We start from the raw sequence: 25,289 nt of genomic DNA on the forward strand, positions 1-25,289 counted from the left end.
GTGCACAAATATCACTGAAATGGCCAGAAATACCATCCCTGTTGCTTCATTGAAAAGCACTATCCCAGCAGGCGCTCTATGAGGGCTGAAGGGGCAAGCTGGGAAGGAACATCAAGAGAAACCATAGAACTATTTTCCCAGAATCTTTCAGTTTTTTCTCTCTGACGTCGATCATACCTACTTGCTTGTTCTGAGACATTGTGCTATTCTAATTACTCTTCTTGGAGGAAAAAAACCTGCCTTGGATGAAGTACTGAGTGTTTGTTTACAGGATGGCTTCTTGATGGAATTACTCATGAGGAAGGCATTTCTCCAACCTCCTCGTGCTCGAGGAGGGTTAAGCAGTGGTACTAGGAGAAGCTAACCATTCTGTCAACCTTTCCCACCACATCTGATTATTAAGCAACTGGAAGCTTAGAAGGGGGGTAGGAGGGAATGAAAAAGAGCAGTTCTTAGTCTTGTGCCTGCACATGTTTGTTCTTGGAGTCCCTGAAATCTGTTCATATTTTTCCTGCCTGAGCCTCAGTCTGCTTAGAATTTTGATGCAAGAGATTTTCATTAGCTCTTTTACTGGTTCTTCATGAATAGATGATTCTTTTGAGCTATCAGCTGTTATTAAGCCTGCCCCAGTTCAGTCTGTTGTCTTAGAAATATCTGTACCTTTGGTTGGTTCATCTTGATACATTCCAGACACCACTTCTGGGGAGGCTTCCTATGATATCTATCCCAGACACTCCTAAACTTCAGAGAAAGGAAGTCATTTCTCACTGACTGGAATAGTAATTTTGAAGTGACTGTCCCTTTTCTGTGTTTGACTGTCCCTCTTTTAGGGAGAATAAGCTCTACCATCTCATTTTGTAATGTCTTCTCTGTCTACCTGTCCTCCTCCAGTACTGGTGGGTAGAGTGGGATTTATTTAAAAACATTTTGTTCTTAAGAGGTTGGTGATTTTAATTTAAAAAGATGAAATTGACAAATACTTTTCAAAATATACATGTGTATATTTCTGTGGTTTCATGCAGTTTATATCTGTTCCCAGGTAAAAACAGAACTAAGGTTTGAGTATTCATAACAGCAGTAAAGGCTAGGATATTATGTAGAAATGTTGCAGTTATCCCAAATTCAACTGTGAATATTCAGTATCTCTAGCATTTAAGGGAGACATTAACAGTCCAGACATACAAAGATTCAAAAAATAACATTACTGGGGCATCCTGATAGTCTTGCTCTTCCCCATCATAATTTCAGGCAAAGCCATGTTTTTAATATATACATTAAATTTTTTAATATATATAATTATTAAAGTGTTTTGATCTCCAGTAAGATTAATCTAGCAGTATCCTTGTTCAAGGGGAAAAAATATCACGTTTTATGGCCAAATGCATCAGTACAGACAGATAGCGCTTTATGATACTCTAGGAGTAACACAGGCAGCCATGACATAATGGCCAATTAAACTGGGTTTACAGCTGTTCTCTGAGAAGCTAGTGAAGGTTATCTTTTTCTATCAGGAATGTATCAGGACTGTGTCTCACATTCCTACAGCTACTCCCCTCCCTCAACTGTAGCTTTCCTGCTATGGCTGCATCTTCTGCTTTTCCCCGTGTAGGTCCATGTTACATTTTTCGCCTCATACGTATAATTATTTGGAAAGCAGTAGAATGGAAGCTATAAAGACTTGTAAGCTGTAAAGAGTGTATGCAGGAGTGAAGAACTGGAGACACTTGTACTTGAAGGTGAAGGAGTAACTGGTTTAGGCTGGGAGCAGGAAAATTTAAATCTGTATTCAAAGAAAAATGACAGCCAGGAGATGAGCAAGAGGGATGAAACTGAAGCTTCTTACTTTCATGAAAATCTTCTCAGTTTCTGTGAAAATAAGGGAAGAACAGAGAGTCTTTAAAGACTCCACATGATGGACATGTGACCAAAATTTAGAGGGCGGAAAGGAGATGGATTTTGTCTCATCTTCTGTATTTTCTTTGAAGATATCAGTATTTTTGTTAAGAGGGAGAAACAGTTAGATGGAAATGATAGAGAGAATAGAAAGAACATTAGTTCCAACTTCAATGGAATGAAAAAAAACGTGTTTTAGTGGGTGCCACAGAAAAGGAGAACATAGAGATAAAGTTGTGAGTGGCAGAGTTGTGTCTGAGATAAAGGCCTTCTATTTAAAAGGCTAGTTAAGTGTTGGAAGAAGCCATCAAGGCAGATTATTTGAAAATTGTTAAAAACAGTTTTCTTCACAATGGTATAGGTTATTTTACGTTCTTCAGTGGAAGGTGGATGATTTTTTTTAATGTCCTTTCCAGCCCTGTATTTCTATAACTCTTTATAACTCTAGTGGCTTTGATCTGGGTGGTTGTTCACTGTGGAACATGTCATGAATGTGGTGAATCTTAAGGATGCTGAAGCAAAATGTGCCTCTGGAATTTATGTTCTGATCAAATATAATTATACTTAATCTAGGCTTCTTCGCTCAAGCTCTTCTAAAGCCTTGTCAGCCAAAATGTTTCATAGTAGTGTCTAGCAGTGTTTTTAGTCCTTTTAAATAAAATCTTAAATATTCCACAGTATTTTTCAGTTGTTTGAGCTTTTGATTAAAAAGTAGTCAAAAGCATGTTACTGATACGGGGTTTTAATGTTTTCATCTGTTTATTGATTAAGTGTTCAAATGTCAGTGTTCCAGAACAGTGATATCTAATGCTTAAACAGCTTAATTGAAATCTTCATACTTTTCTTTTTGTAGGACCTTGGTGTTGGAGCAAAGAAGGTGAAGTTATATGTTGATGAGAACCTTGTATTTGATGGTGAATTAGAGAGAGCCTCTGGAGATCTCCTCACTGACCATAGCACTACAATTGACCTTACAGATCACAAACAAGGTATCGCTGCATATTTTTCAAATGAAAGGAAAGAAGTAAATGCACCTGCAGTCACAGAGAAGAAACCAGACCTACATTTTAAATGCTTACAGTCAAACAGTACTTCACTAAACTGGAACTCTCTGCCAGAAGAAAATCTTCTTGAGCATAAGATGAACTCAGTCAGCTTTACAAAGAAAAATTTGCCTGAGTTAGAGGATGATCTAAAAGTGTTACCATCTCAAGTTTGTATAAAAGATGCCAAAGAGAATGCAACAGTACAAGCAGTTACAGAGCATGTTCAATCTGATGATGAACTTACTTTGAGTGAGCAAATGGAAAAGCTAACAGGAAGAAAATTGTCTGATTCTACAGGTGCAATTCCTTCTTGGTTACAGTCATCTTCCCAAGAAACAGAGAATAATCAAGTTACTTCCAGTAAGCAGAAGCCTCCCTGGCTTGCTACAGAACATTGTGTAGGCTTGAAATTTCAAACACAGTCAGATGGAATCATGAAAATCTTTTCAGATCTGACTAATGAGGATGTCAAATGTCAGAGAAATGAGCTGGGAAGATCCAGTAGTAGAAATGCAAATGGAGATGAGAGACCACAAATGCTAACCAGAAAGGATGGTGGTGTGGGCTTGGACATTTCGGAGCAACTTTCTAACAAAAATTGCTGCAGCTTACAGTACCCTACAAGTGGAAGGAGGAGTGTCAGATATGTAAAAAAGGAGGGTTTAAACACTATAAATCTCAGAGAAGATGATTCCGCACTCAAAGGTAAGAGCTCACAACAGCAACCTTAGTGCAAGCGCTGGCATGTTCTCCATTTTGCAGAAGCACAGAATCATTTAGGTTGGAAGGGACTTCTTGAGATTCACAGAGGTATAGACAGTGGGATTTTGTTTGTGATGCTTGCAGTATTCAGTTTTTCTTATTCTCTACGACAATGCTCAGAGTCTCTCCCCTTGTCCTACACCTGATGTGAAATGCTCTTTTTCTGAAAAATTTACCTTCTGAGCTGGTGTTTTTATTTGGAGGAGACTGAAGACTAAATTTCGGTAAATTGTATTCTAAAAATTGACAGTTCTGCAGACAGCAAATGCTTGCTAATATCAGTGAAAATCTGCAAAAAGATTAAGGAGAGTGTGACCTTAAGGTAGTGAGTAAATTTACAGAGTTTATTTGTGTAGCAGGTTTGTGTCTTTCTCAGTGAGAATATATGCTGAATACATTTATTCAGAGTGAATGGAAAACTGCCCTTATTTTCCCTTCTCGGCTCATGACATCACATACCTCTTTCAAACCTCTCCCTCAGACATCTCTGCTCATTTATGAAGAGTTTTCTAGTAAATTTAGCTGTTACCTGGTCCATGCTTTTGATTATCCTTGTCATCCTTCTCCAAATGTTTTTTAGTTTGCCTGGATCCTGTTGGAGGTGGGGGATCCAGATTTGTGTAGTTGTGTTCTGCCTCTGGCAGTAACCAACAGTCCCCAGGGAAGAATGTGAGAATGGGGCAAGTTCTGAAGTTCTTCTCTGGCATTCTGTAATTCTTCAGCATTCAGTAACTTGTCTCAAATAAAGAGAGTCTGGCAGAACAAGGACAACAAGGCCCAGAGAATGGGAAGAAGAGGTTACAAAAATACGAATTGAAATTTTGGGTGTGATTTAGTAAAATTAACCATCAGAACAATTTGCATGAAAGTGTAGCTTGCTGTGAATTGTATTTGGGTGTTTACATTAAAGTGACGGTCATGAGGGACAGGAAGTATGCCTAAATGCGGGAATGCCAGTTCAAATCTACAGCAGGTATTGCATGAAGTTTTCGGACAAAGCTGAAGAAAGTGGTTCTTTCTAAACTTAGAATGTCTGACTTTTTCCTTCTCTGCCTCTCCGTGGAGAAAACAGCAATTTTGTAAGTATCTCTGAAATTATACCTCAAAGAAGAAAAAAGTACGGAAGTAGTTGGAATAACTGCCATCATCCCTTCACTCACCCACTCACCACAGCCCGTTTGCTGTTTCACACATTTTACAGTATCTCTGTTAGATTAAAAACTTGTCAACGTTATGGAAACTGTAAATAAATCCCACCTTAGTAATTTATGTTCAGTTGTAAAAATGGTAACAATTTTAGGAGTTTTAATGTAATCTATAAGATGAGGGTTATCATGATATGATAATTATAATGTCCTCTAATTTTGCTCAGAGCAGGTTTTGTCATCTGGTGCTTAAAACTCCCAATATGTGTTTGTCCCTGGGAAAATTGTACACCGTCTACCAGCTTTTGTTCTCTCTGTACTGCACTGTGCAGGGTAAAGCCATCTTCAAAGTGGAGCTGAGTGAGCATTAACAACAGGGAAACAGTTTTAAGTGTTTCCCTAAGAGTGGTGAATTTTAATTGGTACGGGGCTAGGGGAACTGCAGTTTCCCAATAGCAGTATGTGACAAAGGGGAGGCAGCCCAAGTTCATATGCAATGTCACAGCACGTCTTCAGTCATTAAATGAAGAATAACGAGAACAGCAGAAATTAGAAATAGCACGTACATGCATACTTGGCTCGAGTTAATGTTGCTTTAAAAACGTAGAATTTTTCTTTGATAACTGGTTTAATGTGCAAAGGAAATGATGGAAGTATGCTGGTAAAATTTGCAAGTAACATATAATTTGGGGTATTATGAGTTAAGAAGATTGAAGAACTGTGCAGAAAGATGAACTTGAGGACTGGAGTAATAGCAATGGAATGCAATTCAATAGTACTGCTTGCAAGGTCATTTGGGGACTAATAACAAAAAATTAAGTTGTAAGCTGAGTAATCATCAATTGCAAATGACCGAGGAAGAGAAGGATCTTGGTTGAGTAGTTTATAACAGATTTACTATGAAATGCTTGTGTGACGCAGGCGTGATTATAGCAATGCACTCTGAGGAGGTATCAGCAGAGGCATTTCTGTTAGTTAGGGAGATGTTAATATCTCAACACAGGCACTCGTGAGACGTCAGTTGGAAAACTGCAGTTCTGATCATCCATTTTCAGGAAAGCTGATTACGAAGTGGAACAGATACAGAAGAGAGCTTTTAGAATGATTTGGGAAATGAAGCGTGTGATTGCAGCATGGAAATATGATTGCTATTTATAACTGCAGGGAGTAAAAATGAGATAGCACAACAGAGGGAGAAGAAGGGTGGTTTTTTTCAAGCTAGTGTTGCCCCAAAATATGGTTTACTAAAGTTTTGAGAGGAATTGTATGGTGTGCGTTGCCAGTAGAAGCAGGACAAGGGACTTGGTGATTCAAGACACCCCTCCAAAACCCACAGGGGAGATGCACGTTTGAGGTGTCATTATTCCTGGACTCTAGGACAGCATCCATCATACAACCTTCTCAGGCATGCAGAAGGCTGAGAAGCATCTGTAACATCTGCAAGTGGGATACTCTTATCTACATGCCGAGTTTATTGTTCACATGGCTCTAATAAAAATAATAAATTATAGATTCTAAAAAAAACCGCCAAACCCTGTAAGCCTTCAGCCATTGACCTCTGCTTTCGGGCTATTCTCGGCTTTCCTTTCAGAGCTCTGCTTCTCCTGTTGTCATTCCTTAATGTAGCTAACAAACCTTTTAACCTCCCATTGAAAATCACTCCTGTTGAACTGCTGTAGAAGTGCTTCAGAGTTGTAATCTCTGTACTGCTTGAAGTACTTTACATTAAAAAAAAAGTTAAAAGAAAGAAAGGGAAAAAGCCTCCAAAACAAGGAAAGCCAATGGGTGTCAAATACTCTTCTGTACATGCTCATCCTGAAATTTTCAAGCTTTGACATTTTAAAGTGGTAAATATATATACAGTATCTTCTTCACGTAAATTGTGAAACTCTGGGAAGTACTGTTTAGGATCACCCACCCCATGTGTATCCATATGGACAATGGTTTGAACAAGAAAGTGACTTACAAATGACTGATGTTCTCTGGAATACATACCTTTTGCTTCCTATCTGTATTTCCCTTGTGGAGTGGGGAGGAGGGGCCAGGTTGGTCTCCAGCCTTTCATTCTGGAAGACAACCCTCTTTCAGGTAGTTTCCCATCTGCTTTAAAATTCTTATTTTTATCTCACTTGTCCCCAGAGTAAATGGTTATTGGCCATAGATAGATTAGGAACATTGCTTCTTTCCCAGTGTTTCCAAAAACAAAGTTCAAAGTTAGTCTTGAGCAGTCTTTTGGGAAAACATTACTTTGCATTTTGTTGCAATTGGCATTTATTCTTGATAACCATTTGTTTTAGTATGCACTCAAGGACATTGTACAGAAGTAAAATCTAGCCCATGGGCCTGTAATTTTTTAGTACTCCACTTGCTTTTCTTCATTTATTTGAAGAAAATACATATGTGACAGCTTTATTGAAAATCTTTGATATTTTCTGCTCTTAATTGTTTAGAGATGGAAATTAAGCAGCTCCTCAGTGCAGTCACAAGGAGAGCGTGTTTGCTCCCACTGTGCCCCTCTAATTTGTCGCCCCCGCTGCGTTCCCATTAGATACTTTGTCATGTCATCCCCTTCTACATCTCATACTTGCTGAAAAGTGAGAAAAGTGTTTGTACATTACCTGCATAGAATGCAACGCTCCTTGTATGCTGAACCTACTTCTTTTCTCACCACTTTTCTTTAAATACGCGTGGCTGATTTTGACAGGGAGCACCAGCTTTTCTCTGTAATGGTCTAGAAACTTAGCCAGTTCAGCCATTTCCAACTGTATGAAAGATCTGCAGAAATGCAGACAGATTATTTCAACTGTTGTGACAGCCACACAATAAGTATCACTGGGCCAAATCCCAATTTCTGTAAGTATTGAGGCAAGAATTCGCCGTCTCAAACTTAGTTGCATTTTTGTATCTTGGCATGTGCTCTGCTCTTCAATATTTAGAAGTGATTGTTTTTGTTATGTCTGAATGGGGAAGGGAAATTGGGACATGTAGCCTTCATAATAGACAGGCAATATAAAAGTGCTAGTATAACAGAATTTCACAGTAAGGGAACATGAATATGACCAGCATAATTCTGGAAAGTCCGTTTTGTAGTGATTTGCTTCCAGTCCTGTTTATGCATTAAATGCCTGTGTAATGTTGTTTTCAGATGAAGACTTTTCTATCAAGGACATAGCAACCTCTAGAGCAAAGTGGCACAACGAACAAGAACACACTCTGCAGGAGTCGTGGAACTCTTTGGTTAAGTTTAATTATTCCCATCGTGGCCGAATCTCTAACATGGATTTTCAAGGGGATATCTTTGATGAGTTTCTCCATCAACAGAAAATCAACCGTCCTGGAGAGTATCAGCAAATGAGAAAAGAGGGACTGCAAACACTACCAAAAAAGCAAGAAAAAGAAAATTCTGTAGAGGCACATGATGGAAATGATTTTAAAATTCCTGTTTTACCTTATGGGCAGCACTTAGTGATAGACATTCAAACAACATGGGGAGACAGACATTATGTTGGTCTTAATGGAATTGAAGTTTTCAGTTCTAAAGGAGAGCCTGTTCAGATTTCAAAAATAACAGCTGAACCACCTGATATAAATATTCTACCAGCTTATGGCAACGATCCCAGAATAATAAGCAACTTAATTGATGGGGTAAATCGGACCCAGGATGATATGCATCTCTGGCTAGCACCGTTTACCCCTGGAAAACCTCACTTTATCTTTATTGACTTTGTGAATTCCTGTCAAGTAGCTATGATTAGGATTTGGAATTATAATAAATCTCGCATACACTCTTCAGGAACCTTGACTGGAGGTATGCTATCATTTCTTATTTTCTTTGTGGAAACAGCAGTACAATACAAACAAATACATTTAGCTTGTTTGTTATCACATTCCACTTCAAAGCAAGCTGGCACTTTGTATAGTATTTAGTCCTTTTAATTTCAAAACGTAATGCAAAACCCACTAATGCATTCTTCAATGATATTGTGAATTTTAGTAGCATATAGAGCTAATCTCTATTCTTAATGATGTCTTACCAACAAGACCATATTTCAATAACATCAGATAGTCACTAGACATTTAAAAGTTGCAGATTTTTACTTGTTTTCACAGATATGGTCTTTTGGAAAAAGTGATTGCCAAAGCTTCAGGAACCTTGACTGGAGGTATGCTATCATTTCTTATTTTCTTTGTGGAAACAGCAGTACAATACAAACAAATACATTTAGCTTGTTTGTTATCACATTCCACTTCAAAGCAAGCTGGCACTTTGTATAGTATTTAGTCCTTTTAATTTCAAAACGTAATGCAAAACCCACTAATGCATTCTTCAATGATATTGTGAATTTTAGTAGCATATAGAGCTAATCTCTATTCTTAATGATGTCTTACCAACAAGACCATATTTCAATAACATCAGATAGTCACTAGACATTTAAAAGTTGCAGATTTTTACTTGTTTTCACAGATATGGTCTTTTGGAAAAAGTGATGGAGAAGCTTTTTTCCATTTTCTTTTGTATGTATTTGAAATTTGACTGAGTTCTCTAGGTTTTTCTGCTGTGCAGTGTAAGTGTGAGAATGAACATACTAATTATATTAGTAGTAAGTATCAATTTACCATATATTATCTTTTAACACTACTGCAAATTAAATGTAAAGAAGGACCGAAAATAGTTTTTATCACTCTATGTATTCTTTTGTATGGTTTCTCCATTTAATTCTGTATGTTGCCTTCAGCTCCAGAGCACTTTGGGGATACTATATTGTTCACTACCGATGATGATATTCTTGAAGCTATATACTGCTATGATGAGACATATGATGGAGAAATGGAAAATGCCAGCTCTTTGAGATACGAGGAAGAGCTAAAGAGGCCAACAACTGCTGATAGGGAGGGAGATGAAAGACCTTTTACACAAGCGGGATTAAGAACAGAGGGTCAACAGGTAGGGGCCTCTATGTTCAGAACTCTCTATAAATGTCTTTCTGAAACATGGCATGGAAGTAGGAGACACTGATTTCCACGATGGAGTAAAGCTCTGCAGAAGAATTAATACAGCTATCTGTCTATTTTGAAGATTTTTTTTTCACCAGCTCAATAATTTATGTGATTTTTTTAAGCCCAAAAGGTCCTCCAAATTTTGGTTTCCCTGATTAATTAATAAGACTACAAGGAAGGCTATACTGCATTGTATATGTTTATTTTTCTTTACTTACTTGGACAGAGATTAGAGGGAGTTCTTTTTGATTTAGTTACTCCTGAAGGTTTATGCCACTGTCAGTGATTTTTACCATACGGTTATTCTTGTAATGAGTAGCCGTGCTCCCTGTCACTCCAAAACAAAGATATTTCCATATTTTCCACACAGAGTCTACTTTTGCTTGTTTCTTCCTCCACAAATTAAGTATCTTATGTGAGAAGGATCTCCCCCTCTCAACTGTCCCCTTGTTTTTTCCTCTTTCCTTTTTTGACTAGCATCTCCACAGGTCTGTGTGCATTTTGCAGCATAAAAACCCCCCTTTGCTATTCCATACAGTAGGTATTTTACTACTTGGAGGAAGGCCATATTTTCAAGCACTGGAGTCTTGCCTCATACCACTCCAGCCCAACAGTCCAGTATCTGAGCAAAGATCCTGCAAGATTTTCTGCTCAAGGTGGTGTGGGGCAGTCTTTGACCTGATTTCCATTAAATCTTCTACCTTCTTAGAATCTTCATGAGCACCTACTGTTGCTTCAATGAGGATATCTTTTTCTAAGGGACACACTCTTAGTTGTAAGTCTGTGAAGAGATCCAAAGCTGAATCGATCCAAATTCCAGCTGGTTCAGCTAAAGTGCTCCCAGTGATATATGGTTCCTAATGAGCCTTGTGCTGTTGTCAAGCCTTCCTGTTCTGTCTTGTCCTCTTCTCCTGGTGGCTTATAAGACAAAGGGAAATGTCATGACATTGGAATTTGATCTTGCTATTAAGATCATGAGTCAGTGACTCTAACTCTTTGACTTCTCCAGCGCTAGTTAACACTGGCAACAGTAACTTTGGTCCCATCTTTGCTTGCGGTGTCTTAAACTGTTCAGACACCTTATGCAGTGCAGGATTTCATGAACACAATTGAAGTTCACCCTTCTTTTCTTGATCACTTGTTTATTGTGAGAATTCACCAGGACCTCTTCCATTACAGAAGCCTAGACCTGGACTGTCTAGTCCTTACTCAGAGCCTCTGCCTTTTATTTTCATCTGTGATGCTCTTCATGCTCCTTTTCTAACTCTGAAACATGCTGTATCAGCAATGGAACAACAAAAGCTATTGTGACTGAGCCACTGATCTCCCTGTCATTCTGTATTTGCTGGTACCATCAAGATTTTGTAGATGGATGCTTATGCTTTCAGAATGATACAGTTCTACTGATGATTTGTCTTCCCCAGCATAACGTTGTCATTCAGACTACTATTGGGTTTGACCAGTCCCTACCTGTTGATCATTCACCCTTTTTTCCTGTTAGCATGTTCAGTGGATGAAACAGTGTTTTACTGCACTGATTACAGAACTTTTCAAAAGCTCTTACGGAAGCGTCTTACTTTCTTGTCAATATTATCCATGGTCATCTGTCTTTCCCATGAATTCAGTAATCCTTAACATGTCAACTTTTATAGCAGGTCAGACCTGTAACTAGTGCACTTGACCCAACTCTGACTGCGGCCAATAGTGGATGCCTAGGGAGAATGTAAGAATAAAGCAAACATGCAGTGATGTTTCTCTGAAACACTCATCCAGCCCTTAGAAATTTGTCTTACAAGGACTTTTTGACTTAACCTTTATGTTTAGTATCATGCCACGGATTTTTGTTGTGTTAATTGATCCACTAGCTCTTTGAACCCATGTGCACTTTTACAACTTACAATGCTCAGTGGTAAGTTTCCCACCTTAACTTGCATAGCACGAAGAACCTATTTCTGTCTGTCTCTAGGTTCATTTACTGTCCCCTAGTTTTTGTGTTGGAAGAAACTAAACAATTATTCCCTATTCCCTTCTTCAAGCCACTCAAAAGATTTATGCCACTCTGTTACAATCTCCTCTAAATCTCTCTTTTCCAGAATGGTTAGTCCTACTTCAGTTATTCCTCATATGGAAGGTGCTATACAGTATGGTGAGGTGTAGGAGCATGGTAATACTCTCTACTTTTTATTGCTTTTCCAATAACTCCTGTACTATGGTGGTATTTTGTTCTAGCCATAAGGATCTAAGAACACAGGTAGGACAATGTTCGCAAGCAGAAGTAGTTGAAATAGTAGAAAATCAGACCATAACTGAAAGAAAAGATAGTGGGCACCAGTGGAATGAAGAGATCTGAGTAACCAAGAAAGGAGGAAGAGGGAGAGAAGAGGTGATAAGGTGGCTTGGCACAGACGGTTTATGGCCTGCAAGGAAGGGTATTATTCAGCATTCTATAAAACCAGCATTGCGTCCGTGGGTTTTGATACTCAGTAGAGTTGTAAATTCCAATTCCCAGGCTGGTCTTTTAAAGTTGTTCTGAGAAAAAGGCATCAGACATCAAAGATAGAGTCACTGTTTTGTGGGAAAGGTACCCCCAATAGGAGGGTTTTTTTCCATCTTCTGTAGATTATCTATGTGTGTTTATTTCAATGCACAGCTCTTGTTCAGTTTCACCTACTTAATTACCGCAAGGACATTTGCTACTACTATTGCAGTCTGGGAGCACACGCATATAAGATCCAGGATGTCAGTGGTTATACTGCAGAGATCTAATATAACAGTAGGAGAAAAGTGTTGACAAGCCTTTTATTTTTTTAGGCACAATATAGGTCCATTTGATATATTCTGAATGACAGGAAGTCCATTTCTAATGATGAATGAAACTATAGAGAATGAGTCTGGACTGACTTTTAATTTCTTATTTAGCTTTTTGACTACTAATGAGGATTGAGCTGATGTTTTTGTAGAACTACTTATAATAATGCCACGATGTCATTCCAATCTGCTGTTATTTTATTTGGAGCCCAATACTGTATGTGTAAAGTTAGGATTGTTTTCCTCACGTGAAGCATTTTTACATTTACCTACAGTGAACATAATTAGCCATTTTATCACACTCACTCAATGAAATGAAGTTTATATTCAACCCTTTGCGGTTGTCCTTTGTCTTTACTACCCTAATAATTTTATCATCTGTTCATTCACTTTCTAGTTTGCTATGTTGAACAGCATAGGCTATTATTTATTAGTATTGTCAAAGAACAAATGCAAGCTTTTGGATAAGTTTGCTTGTTTGTTCTGCCCCTTGATTCTTGTGAAGAAATTGTGGTGGCACTCTCTGAGGTCTTAACTTCCTTCCAGACTTCTTGTCTCTGCAACACTTGCAACATGTTGCAAATACAGCATATTATCATTAGCTAATAGCAGTCTGCAGGTAAATAAGAGTGACTTAAGAATTTCAGCCTCTTTGAGAAAGGTAGCCCACACTAGGGAGTCTCCCATTTAACACTCCTACATACACTAACAAAAAACCCCCAACCTAATAGTCTTGACTTTCTAAGGACCCATATGATCTACAGTTTGGGGCATGTTTATGTTTGCCATTATTTGCAGGACAGCCTGGGTGGTGAGGCAAAGGGGAGATTGATATACAAAAGGCTGGACATAAAAAAAAAAAAAAAGAAAAAAAAAGGAAATAGACAAAAAACCCCACCAAAAACCCCCTGCTTTATAAACAATATGTCGGTAATGTATATATGATATGCATGTTCATTGCACCTGTTGGTTTACTTTTTAGGTTCAAGAGCCAGACCCTCTCTCTGAATGTATACCCAAGGAATCAGGAGTATTTACTGGAAAATGTAAGTTCTTACATTTACTTCTTGCATAACCACCCTCCCCCCTAACGTTATCAAGGAGGATGTGATTTGTCGGAGTTGTACAGAACTTTGTGACGGATGTCAGGTCTGGAATACAGAAGAGTAATTGAATATTTAAGGCAGCAGCTTTGTTTACTACAGCATTTAGAACATTATATTGTAACAGTTGGCTTTCAATCTCAGAAAAATAACACTAGCCATTTGCCTAGTCCCTGAATGGGATTTGTAATACCTGTGTCCATTATCCAGTAATTCTCTACCAATCCCATGAATTTATGTAGACTGACTGCATTTCTCAGATCAGATTGACAAATAAAACCCTACAGCAAAGCTAGACCAGAATGTTACAACCATACTTAAAGTACCTGATTTCTTTATCCTGTACCAAAACATCTCTCTGTGGGCCTTTAAATTATTTTCCAGAGAGCTTCTGGATGGCCCAGAAGTTTCAGTATCAGTTCCTGGTCCTTTGACCAGCACAAGAGAAATTGGGTTCTTTGGCATAAAGTCTTTAGCAACCTGTGATGTGCTCTCTGAAAATACACACAATGCTGTGGCTTATTCAGCCACATATCTGTGAACTATACCTATGATCTGTGATCTATGACCTATGAACTATATCTAGATCTATGAACTTTATCTATGAGCGTGTCTATGATCAATTCATATCTGTGAACTTAAGGTGCCTTTCCCTCCTCCCATTTCTCAAAGTGGGTGAAAAAGATACTGAGGGTGTGGTTCAGAGCTCAGCCGATGCAGTCTGTCATACTGACAAGATATTGTTAATCAGCTGATGGGCTAACTTTTCTCTACCAGACAAAGAGGTCCTGATTCCCATGAGTTCTTGCTGGGAAAGCGCTGGAGAAAGCTAGTTGCATTTAAGGGAGGCTTTCCATGTCTTATGAAATGCAAAAGAAACTCCAATTTAGTGTCTTACACAGGAAAAAATTGCCATTAATTGCTACAAGGAACTATCTTTGTAAATGACCTTGCACAAAAGCAAAAAACCAACTAGAAGCTACAACCTGACTTTTGCCAATGATTTCTATGTACCTTGTCCTGCCTGTGTATATTGTTCCTTGTTCTCCTCATGCTGTGGGGTGGTCCCTGTGGGGTGGAGTGAGAGTCCTCTTGCTTCTTGTTTTGGGAAATTACTGGGATTTGTGCAAAACTTAGGATCAGTACTGCTTTTTTCATCTGGGACTCCTGGTAACAAATTGTGCATGGAGTCACTGAGGATTTGTATCCTTGACCTGTTGTGGACAGTTTTCATCTCTTTCATCCTGCTGCCAGTCATCATGTCAAGGAGAAATAGTGCCTCAAAGTATGATTATCACTGGTACAAAGTCCAGCTAGTGGCTAGTTACTAGAGGGATCCTCAGGGATCAATACTATAGTCTATGCTGATTAATGTATTTTTTTTAAAGAACTTGGATGATGGGTTAAAATGCAATCTCAGCAACATTGTGGATGATACCAAACAGAGGGGAATGGTGGGTATGCAGGAGGGCAAGGCTGTTCTTCAGAGGGACCTCAACAGGCTGAAGAAATTATAACTTCATGATGTTACCTAATGTAACCTCATGAAGTTCAGGGCAAATGCAAAGGCCTGCGTGTGGGATGTAATAACCCATGCCACAGGACAGGCTGGGGGCCAGCTGGCTAAGAAAGCTGCTTTGCACTGAAGGGCCTGAAGTCCTTGTAAGACCACAAGTTGAACAAGAGTCAGCAGTGCAGCCTTGCGGTAAAGGCAGCCCACTACCTCCTGGGATGTAAAAATAAGAGTGCAGCCAGCAAGGCAAGGAAGGGGATTCTTTCCCTGTATTCGACACTTGTGAGACTGTATTTGGAGTATGGTGTTAAGTAAGGAGCTCTCTAGGACAAGAAGAAAATTGACATCCTAGTGCGAGTCCAGTGGAGGAGGGTGACCAAGACAGTCAGGCAGCTGGAGTACCTGACATGTGAGAAAAGCATGAGAGAGCTGGGTTGGTTAGTTCATCCTGGAGAAGAGAAGGTGAAGGGGAGATCTTCTTGCTGTCTATAGCTGTCGGGGGGGCGTAGAGAGGACAGATCCAGGCCGTTCTCAGGGATTCACATAGGGTTGGGTTGAGAGGCAGCAGAAACAGCAAGGTAGAAGACAAGAATTTCCAACTGGATATTAGGAAATCTTTTTCACCCTGAGAACAGTCAAACACTGGAACAGAGGTTGAGAGAGGTTTTGAAATCTGCCAGCCATGGGGACATTTGAAATTCCACAGGATAAGGTCCTGATAGACCTGATCTAATGGACATGCTCTGAGCTTGGAGTTGGACTAGAGACCTCCAGAGGTCCTTTCCACGCTGCATCGCTCTGCAATTCTATGAAGGCATTGGCATGGTGATGTGAATATTAAACCTTGTGTGGATAGCTGCTTCACCCTATCTTTTCCCTTTTGTTTGAAAATATACTCTGGTTTTGCCTGAGAACTCTTGCATTGTTGTACACCAAGCAAGTTTAGTCTTAGCAATGGCCTTGGGAATAGCATCTAATATCAGTGTAGCCATAGCTCCAAACTTGTCAGCTAATAGAACTATTTATTTCTTAGTGTCCTTGCAAATGCTAAAGTGATCTTACGCCCAAGTGAATTTATGTGTATATCAAGACTTAGTCTCGTGTAAATTGCTATGGCTATTTATAGGTAATTGGGCTGGATGGCTTAATAGCTTTAATGCTTGTTTGTTTTACAGGGCATCATGACTACTGGTGCTTTTTAGACATTATCCAACCTGATTATTTCTGGGCTTCTGTAATGTATGAAATGAAAGATATTTTTAATTTACAGTGATGGATTTTTATGGAACCTGATCATATCGGAATATTACTTGTTATATCTGTATATGCTATTTATATTTTTTCAGTAAGGCATGAAACAGGTGCATCTGAAGATACACGTACAATCTTTTGTCTGCCCAATTTTTCTTTCCTATTTATTTTCTGGACATGCAGGCTAATCAACATTGCTGCTTTTCACTAATGCTGTCCCATTAAAATACTTCTATGTGTCCAGTTCTGATGTGAAGATAGTAACTTAAACACGTCTGCTGGTTTTGGCTGGGATAGAGTTAATTTTCTTCACAGTAGCTAGTATGGGGCTGTGTTTTGGATTTGTGCTGGAAACAGCGTTGATAACACAGGGATGTTTTCCTTACTGCTGAGCAGTGCTGACACAGAGTCAAGGCCTTCTCTGCTCCTCACCCCACCCCACCAGCGAGCAGGCTGGGGGGGCACAAGAAGCTGGGAGGGGACACAGCCGGGACAGCTGACCCCAGGTGACCGAAGGGATATCCCACACCATATGGCGTCATGCTCAGCATATAAAGCTGGGGGAAGAAGAAGGAAGGGGGGGACGTTTGGAGTGATGGCGTTTGTCTTCCCCAGTCACCGTTACACGTGATGGAGCCCTGCTTTCCTGGGGATGGCTGAACACCTGCCCGCCGATGGGAAGGAGTGAATGAATGCCTTGTTTTGCTTTGCTTGTGTGCGCGGCTTTTGCTTTCCCTATTAAACTGTCTTTATCTCAACCCACGAGTTTTCTCACTCTGTCCCTCATCCCACCGGGGGAGAGTGAGCGAGAGGCTGTGTGGGGCTTAGTTGCCAGCTGGGGTTAAACCACAACAGTCCTTTTTGGGCAACAACTAAAACATCAGTGTGTTATCACATTATTCTCATGCTAAATCCAAAACACAGCCCCATACTAGCTACTAGGAAGAAAATTAACTCTACCCCAGCCAAAACCAGCACAACACATTAGTAAACCAAATTTGTTTTTTGGTTTAACTATGAGGTGGTGTTCTCTAACAATTTATGGATTTATGAGAGACTGGTTTTATACAAGTCTATATAGTCATTTAGCTGGCAAAAGATTATAGACTTCAGACTAATAGGTCTTCTCTGTGCCTGCATAATCACAAAATCTGTCAAGTAACTGCTTAAATGTATTGTTGAATTACTGTCAGTCTACAATCTATGTAATGAGACACTTCATAACACGCTTGATCAGGGGTTGTATAGTTACAAGTGAACAAGATGTTGGTAGCCGACTAAAGGGGTCTAACACAGATTTACAGAAGATACTATGCTATTCCATGGAGGTAGGCATGCAGACTAGGAAGTATCCAAATACAGCGTATAAAGTTATTTAATCTAAACAAAATTCACCGTGCTAATCGTTGGGGCTTGCATGCATGCTTATATTGGCTCCTTACTTCAAACTAGTAAGTATGTATATAGATATAATAAACGTATATTCTTTTATATAGGCCTGCAACTGAATTTTACCATGACCTGGGGAGACTCCCATTACCTTGGACTGACAGGACTTGAAGTGATAGGGAAGAATGGTCACGCATTAAAAATAAGTACAGAACAGATTTCTGCTTCACCCCAAGACTTAAATGATCTTCCAGAGTATACAGGAGATTCCAGAACATTAGAAAAGTAAGTAGCAAAAGAGTTGGATTGTGCAAGCATTTTCTGCAGGGCTTTTTTTTGTTTTTTTTCTTCACACCTGTTGTTTCCACCAACAGTTTTGGAGTTTATCAATTTTAGGTGCATTTTACATATAACTTTATAAAGTGACAGAATTATATAAACTTTTATTATGTTAACACATGTTAACGCGAACACAATTTTCATACCATCACAGGTCATTCTTGGATTTCACAAGCTACCCAGGAACAGCTTGTTGTAGAAACATGAATGAGATGTTTCCAAAAGATGGTATTTGAGTTAGGAGATGATAACATGCCTGGTTGGTGTCTCTGCTAAGGACTTCCCAGGCAGAAATGTGGGTGTTCCGTAGCATCTGTCTATCCATATGCAGTGATATTTATGCAGGATTTCTGGATAATTTCAAGGAAAATTTTCAAGTTAGCAAAGGGTGAGGATGTATTAGGGTATTGCACAAACGGGTGCCATTCTTTTGGCAATTCTGCAGCTTATTTTTTTTGGTAATTCCAATGAAGTTTTATTTATTGACAAGAATACTTCCTCAAGTTAACTTGTACTTCCTAAATGGTAGCAGTACAGAAATCATAGGCTATAGGTCTGGAGAGGTTTCGGCATTTGTTGTTATTGAAACTGCATCCTGTTGTTTCTGAGTCATATCTTGATTTTAAAGGGTATTTTCAGTTGTAATCCTGTCCTCTGGCATGTTTGTAGTCTTGTGAATAAGTTTATGAATTAGGACTTCTCTTTTCAAAGTCTTTGTTGAGTCTTCCTTAGAATCTTGTATTTATCTACATGTACACTAACTCTGTTCTTTGTAATTTCTGCTAATCTGACTAATACGGATGTCAAGCTTATTTGTATATAGTTCCTCAGTTGTTCTGCCTATTTGTATGAAAATCTCTTCTGTAGGCATCAAGAGCTAAGAAATCTTCCCATGAAATCCCCTGTGATGAAGAGGTTCTGGTGGTGGAGTCTCTCCAGACTCCACCATGATGGACCCAGATGCAGAGAAGTCATTTAGCTTTTCTGTTCGTGTCTTATCTTCTCTGAATGCTCCTTTTACAGCCTAGTCATCTGTTGATCCTACAGAATTTCTGGCAGGCTTTCTGCTCTTGATGTATTTGAGGAGTTTTATTTATGGTACCTTTTGCTTGCTAGCCTTCATATCCTTTTCTGGCCTGTGCAAACACCTTTAGCCTTCCAGGGTTTATGATCCTATCAGTTTAGGGTTTTTTGATCATGACTTTTGTTGAAAGATGGCTTGTGATAACTTTCTTTACCCTGCCACTGAGCCAGGCTGGCTTTGATTTTTCAAGTCCTTCCTCTTTCTAATGTCTTTCTTAGTAAGTGGGATACATTTGTTCTGTGCTTCCAGTATGATATCCCTTAATATTCTCTCTGCTCTGTGTAATGATTTTATTTTGTTTTGTTGCTCCTTTTTTTTTTTTTTAACATACTTCATTTTTGCTTAAGAACCTTTTTGGCCACAATAAATTTGGGCTTTTTTTTTTGCTTAATAATGGAACTAACTTTATCTAGTCAGCCTGAAGTCTGTGCTCTTATGAAAAGACATTGTCATGCAGGTAGAAAGCTTTTTAAAAAAATAGGAATGTGCCCAACTGTGCACATGAAGAAGGATGTGAACAAACTGCCTCTTCTCTGGGTTATCCAGCTCCTTGTCAGATTCAGTATAGTCTCATTGGCATAGTAACACACTGCAGAGTGCCAGATACACTAGTTTAGGCATGGAACTATATTAATAAGTTATATTGTGTCTGGGCCTTAGAGTTTTGCCTTGGCCATTTTGGCACAAAGGTAGTTGAGCTTTCCTCTGCCTGCCCCTGTTCACACAGGGAAAAACTAAGGATTTTTCTGTTTTTCCTCAAATGGACCCAACTAAAGGGAATACAGTTTTTTTTCTCCCCCCACTGTCTTTAATTCAACAATTGCATATTATTTTTGATGTTTACTATGCTTTTTAATTGCATGCACATGGGCACAATAAGCCCTGGAACCTGGAAGTGGCATCTAGAAAAAAATTAACACCTGGTAAAGTACCTGATTTTCATGAGAAAAGCAAGCTTTCCCTTTTTTGCAGCTAATGGATTTTTCTCTTTGTAGGTTAATAGATGGGACTAATATCACAGTAGAGGATGACCATATGTGGCTCATTCCCTTCTCTTTTGGAGAAGATCATCTGCTCACAATCTATTTTGATAAAATTGAAAGTATTGCAGGGCTTCGCTTTTGGAACTATAATAAATCTCCAGAGGATACCTTTAGAGGGGTAAGTAAAAGAAAAGGAGCACTGCCAGCAGAAATATACAGCAGTGCATTGGAAAATTGATACTGTGATAAATGAATATAGCTGCCTTAAATGGAACACCATAAATCTTTCTAGATTGTCTGAGTCTGGATTTTGTGGCAGGTATAATGCATTTCTGTCTCCACAAACAGCAAATATTGAAAAAAAGCCAGAGATAGTTTAAAGAAAACTTCACAGCTGATTTTTCTAAGAGACAGATACAATAGCACATATTATTTTCAAGATATATGATTCTGAAGTATCTAGTATTTAGGCCTACCATATGATTCTTTATTTCCTGGAACACAGGGAATGGTAGAGCAGGGGACACTTCTCCAACAGATATTCTGTTTAGGTAAGTTACAGAAAGCCAGTCAATCAATACTACCTTTTCCAAGAAGCAAGAAGAGTCTCTAGAACTCTAACGTTTATTAGGGAAGGTTGACATCTTCAAGCGGTTTGGCTAAAGTAGTTTAGCTAAAATTGTATAACATACCTCCTCTCTTCTTTTTCCAAATTGGTTGTTTTATATTCTTTTTCATATTGAATTCTTGGAATTGACTGGCAATTGGCACCTGTTGGAGATCATGTTGCATCTTGCTGGCACTCTGACTTTGGCTGTCCCTCATTTCCCTGGTTTTTCTCAGAAGCTATACATCCACTTGTAATGATAATGAAGAAGTAGTTGCTGTTCACTGCACAGAAAGTTTATGAATCCATTTGTTTCCCCTTCACATACAACTGTTGCATTCTTGATGTCCAAACTCAGTCAATAGGTAAGAAGAAGAATGTTGGTATGTATTAAACTAGAGACAGGACAAAAAGAATCAGCAAAGTTCTGGAAAAAATTCTAGCATTGAAGTTGGAGGCATGGATCCTTCACAGAATTGGGCAAGATAGTGGCAAAAGTTGCAGAACTGCTTCTTCGTGTAAATTTACCTTCCAGGAATTGCTTCAATATGAACACTACATAAATAGGAGATGTTCCCGCTCCACAACAGAGCCCTGGCATCTATTAATATCAGCATGGTGTGTTGTTGAGTGCCAAAGACTGGCCAAAGACTCCCAGAGGGCCAGAGAGTAAGATCTTTCATTTAAGCCACAGTTGATCTAGACATTTTAACATATGGCACATGATTTTGTAATACATTGCATTAACCCAACATGTTTGACACATGGAAGGGTTCAGGAGCATGTTGAGCTTACCTTCTAAACATATCCCCTCTATAACAACCAGGGTTTTTTAGTAAAATCTGTTACTTAATTGATAGGATTCGGCATATAGAAAGGACTCTTCCCTGAGAGTGGTACAGCTCTGGGACAGTATACACTGATGGGAGGCTTTCAAAACTAAATTTGTCAAGGCCCAGAGCAACCTGATTTAGCTTTGCAGGCTTCTCCGCTCAGAGCAGGAGCTGTGTCTGGAGACATGCAGAAGTCCCTTCCAACCTAAATCTTTCTGTGATTCTGTGTTCAAAATGGAATATGAAGAACTGTCTTTAAGTGGTGATGTGGAATGTTTTTCACTACCATTGTAAGCCCAAGCTTCTCCAAGGCAGAGCAGGAGAGAAAAGTTTGAACATGAATTTTCATACCAAATCAACTCCCTGTATGTGTGTTTCAGTTATTAAAGGAGCGAAAGGAATAGCCAAATCCCTAAAATCTGACATGGAATTTGCTCTTTGGAGGCCAAACCAAGAAAGAAAGAAAGAAAGAAAGGTCTATTTTCACAGTTTACTTTGCTAGGTAGGAAAAAAAGAGGTGAGCCTGATAAAGTATGCATGCAGGTGGCACACCTCTAAGTCCCATAACAGTTAGTGGGTACAATTAAAACGAGTTCATACCTGCACTCCTCTAAGAGGATGAAATAAATGATTTGGAAAACTGAAGATGCAAGGTATCTGCTGGGCCACAGTAAAGAGGCTTTAGACTGTAAACCTAGGGCATCGTGACATCTGTCTCTTGAAGTATTGCTGTTCCTTCTAAGAAACAGTCCCCGGATATGAGATACAATGATTTGCTAGGCAGCTGGAGAGTGGTGGATTCTATTCACAGCTTTAGTATGAGAGGGTAATGGCAGTGAACTGTCAAAATGAAGGCTTGTGTGCTATTTCCAGCTCTCTGAAAAATTACCTTGTGAAAGCTTTGTTATGTGATTTGTAAAATGCTATGTGTGATGGTTGAGTGCCTTCTCAGATGATGAAAATTACTTAGAAATGAGGCACATAAAGGGCACATAAATATAAGCAGCTGTGGTATAATAGGTAAGATTTCATCTCTAAGTCTCTAGACTTCCCATTCAATACATGTTTCCTAAACTAAAGTGTATTTCAGTGGATTTTTCACTTCCTCTCCTTATCCTGGCAGACTGATTCAACTGGAAAGTAGCATGCAGAAGAGTTTTTCTGATATGAAAAGGATGTTTCCTTTCTTTGCTCCCAAGCTTATTAAAGATGAAACCGGAAATAGTTATTTCTCCATAGTTGGTACTCATACAAACATTCCCTCCTAATTAATCTTCATGCTGTTTGGAAATGAACTGAGCAGCTCCTGTAGTCTAGTACAATACCCAAGGTTTTCAAATCAAGAAATGTTTGTGTAAAAAAAAAAAATCTTCATGAAAATTACTTGCTTTTGGGGTATCGCATATGTAACTTACTGATATTGTAGTTGAATAAAAAATCATCTACAAATGGGAAAAATATGAAAACTGTTATGAATATCAGGTCACTGATAATATATGGGCCTTGCATAAAACTCTGAATGTTTTAAGTTCTTCTCAGATAGACACCTGAAATCGGAATTTTAACTATAAATATTGCATATGTATTTTTAATAGAAATCCTAAGAATGAAAATTAAATATTTGCATACAAAACTAAGTTAATCTCAAATTATCATACATACATCAGTCAGTATAAAATCCAAAGATTAGAAAACTGACTCACATTACCTTTAGACTAAATTCTTTTGTTAACTAAATGAATCTATTTTGGTTCATGTCATACTATAGCAAGCTTTAATCATAGTGCCAGTTACAAGGCCATCTTGTTACATTTTACAGGTATTATTCCTTCCTTAACCAGTAGTTAGTGAAAGACTCAGTGCAATAAATGCTGCTTGTGATTAACGTTAAGTGACATTTAACATATTTCAGGGCAAGATGCGGTGATAATTGTTGCTGCATGATTGAATTGTTGTGTGACTGGGATCATTCATAGGACACCAGATGGTGCTAATGGGGGAGGGTGAAGGGGCCAGGACTCCTGCATCATCTGAATAAGTTTGCCTGAATTTTCAGTTTAATCTTCAGAGATTGTATAAGGCGTGCATGCATCTATGATGTGTACAAGGCTCAATTCTTTCTGCCTGGTAGGATACCTCTTCTTTATTCATATGCCCTTAGGTTACATACAGCACCGCTTGGTAGATGAGTTTGCACGATCCTGGAAAAGTCCAAGTGCCAGCTGCCACAAAGATAAATAGAATTGGTAAAATACAGGCTTTCTATAAATGCAACAGAGACACAAAAGAGTCCGCTCTTGAGAGAGCACCAGGTTATGTGATTTCTTAAAGGCTAGCTTCAGCCATTGCTGAGCAATCAGGCCTGATCTAGCAGTGCATTCAGGTGCACGATGGCTCTGTCTCCTCAAATCACCTTTGTGACGTATCAGAGAATCATAGAATGGTTTGGGTTGGAAGGGACCTTAAAGATCATCTAGTTCAGTTCCAACCCCCCTGCCATGGGCAGGGACACCTTCCACTAGACCAGGTTGCTCAAAGTCTGGCTTGAACACTTCCAGGGATGGGGCATCCACAATTTCTCTGGGCAACCTGTTCCAGTGCCTCACCACCCTCATAGTGAAGAATTTCTTCCTTATATCTAATCTAAATCTACCCTCTTTCAGTTCAAAGCTGTTATCACTACATGCCCTTGTAAAAAGTCCCTCTCTAGCTTTCTTTTAGGGCCCCTTCAGGTACTGGAAGGCTGCTATAAGGTCTCCCCAAAGCCTTCTCTTCTCAACTGAGCATGATGTCATGCTCAGATAAAGACAACGCCAACTCTCTCAGTCTATCCAGCCCTCTGATAATCTTCGTGGCCCTCCTCTGGACTTGCTCCAACAGGTCCATGTCCTCCTTATGTTGGGGGCCCCAGAGCTGGACACAGTACTCCAGGTGAGGTCTCACGAGAGTGGAGTAGAGGGGGAGAATCACCTCCCTCGACCTGCTGGTCACACTTCTTTGGATGCAGCCCAGGATACGGTTGGCCTTCTAGGCTGCAAGTGCACATTGCTGGGTCATGTTGAGCTTCTCATCAATCAACACCCTCAAGTCCTTCTCCTCAGGGCTGCTCTCAATCCATTCTCTGCCCAGACTATTTGTGCTTGGGATTGCCCCGACCCAGGTGCAGGACCTTGCACTTGGCCTTGTTGAACTTCATGAGGTTTGCACAGGACCACCTCTCAAGCCTGTCAAGATCCCTCTGGATGGCATCCCTTCCCTCCAGCATGTCAACCGCACCACACAGCTTGGTGTCGTTGGCAAACTTGCTGAGGGTGCACTCAATCCCACTGTCCATGTCACTGACAAAGGTGTTAAACAGCGCCAGTCCCAATACCGATCCCTGAGGAACACTTCTTGTCACTGGTCTCCACTTGGACATCGAGCCGTTGACTACAACTCTTTGAGTGTGACCATCCAGCCAAGTCCTTATCCACCGAGTGGTCCATCCATCAAATCCCTGTCTCTCCAATTTAGAGACAAGGATGTCGTGTGGGAC

The 25,289-nt window shown here is 39.4% G+C and overlaps 1 protein-coding gene across 1 annotated transcript in view; it reads left to right on the plus strand.

Annotated features, from left to right (window-relative positions):
* The window catches only part of KIAA0556 (KIAA0556 ortholog), a 65,490-nt gene that overhangs the window by 26,052 nt on the left and 14,149 nt on the right, over positions 1 to 25,289 (plus strand). Inside the window, exons 12-18 of the mRNA XM_009324804.1 lie at positions 2,747 to 3,644; positions 7,992 to 8,720; positions 8,977 to 9,009; positions 9,583 to 9,791; positions 13,635 to 13,698; positions 18,016 to 18,193; positions 20,327 to 20,492. Coding sequence (XP_009323079.1) covers positions 2,747 to 3,644; positions 7,992 to 8,720; positions 8,977 to 9,009; positions 9,583 to 9,791; positions 13,635 to 13,698; positions 18,016 to 18,193; positions 20,327 to 20,492 — 2,277 coding nt within the window. The remainder of the gene's footprint in view (positions 1 to 2,746; positions 3,645 to 7,991; positions 8,721 to 8,976; positions 9,010 to 9,582; positions 9,792 to 13,634; positions 13,699 to 18,015; positions 18,194 to 20,326; positions 20,493 to 25,289) is intronic.

The sequence above is a fragment of the Pygoscelis adeliae genome, unplaced genomic scaffold (genome assembly GCF_000699105.1).
Source record: "Pygoscelis adeliae isolate BGI_AS28 unplaced genomic scaffold, ASM69910v1 Scaffold85, whole genome shotgun sequence".
NCBI lineage: Eukaryota > Metazoa > Chordata > Aves > Sphenisciformes > Spheniscidae > Pygoscelis > Pygoscelis adeliae.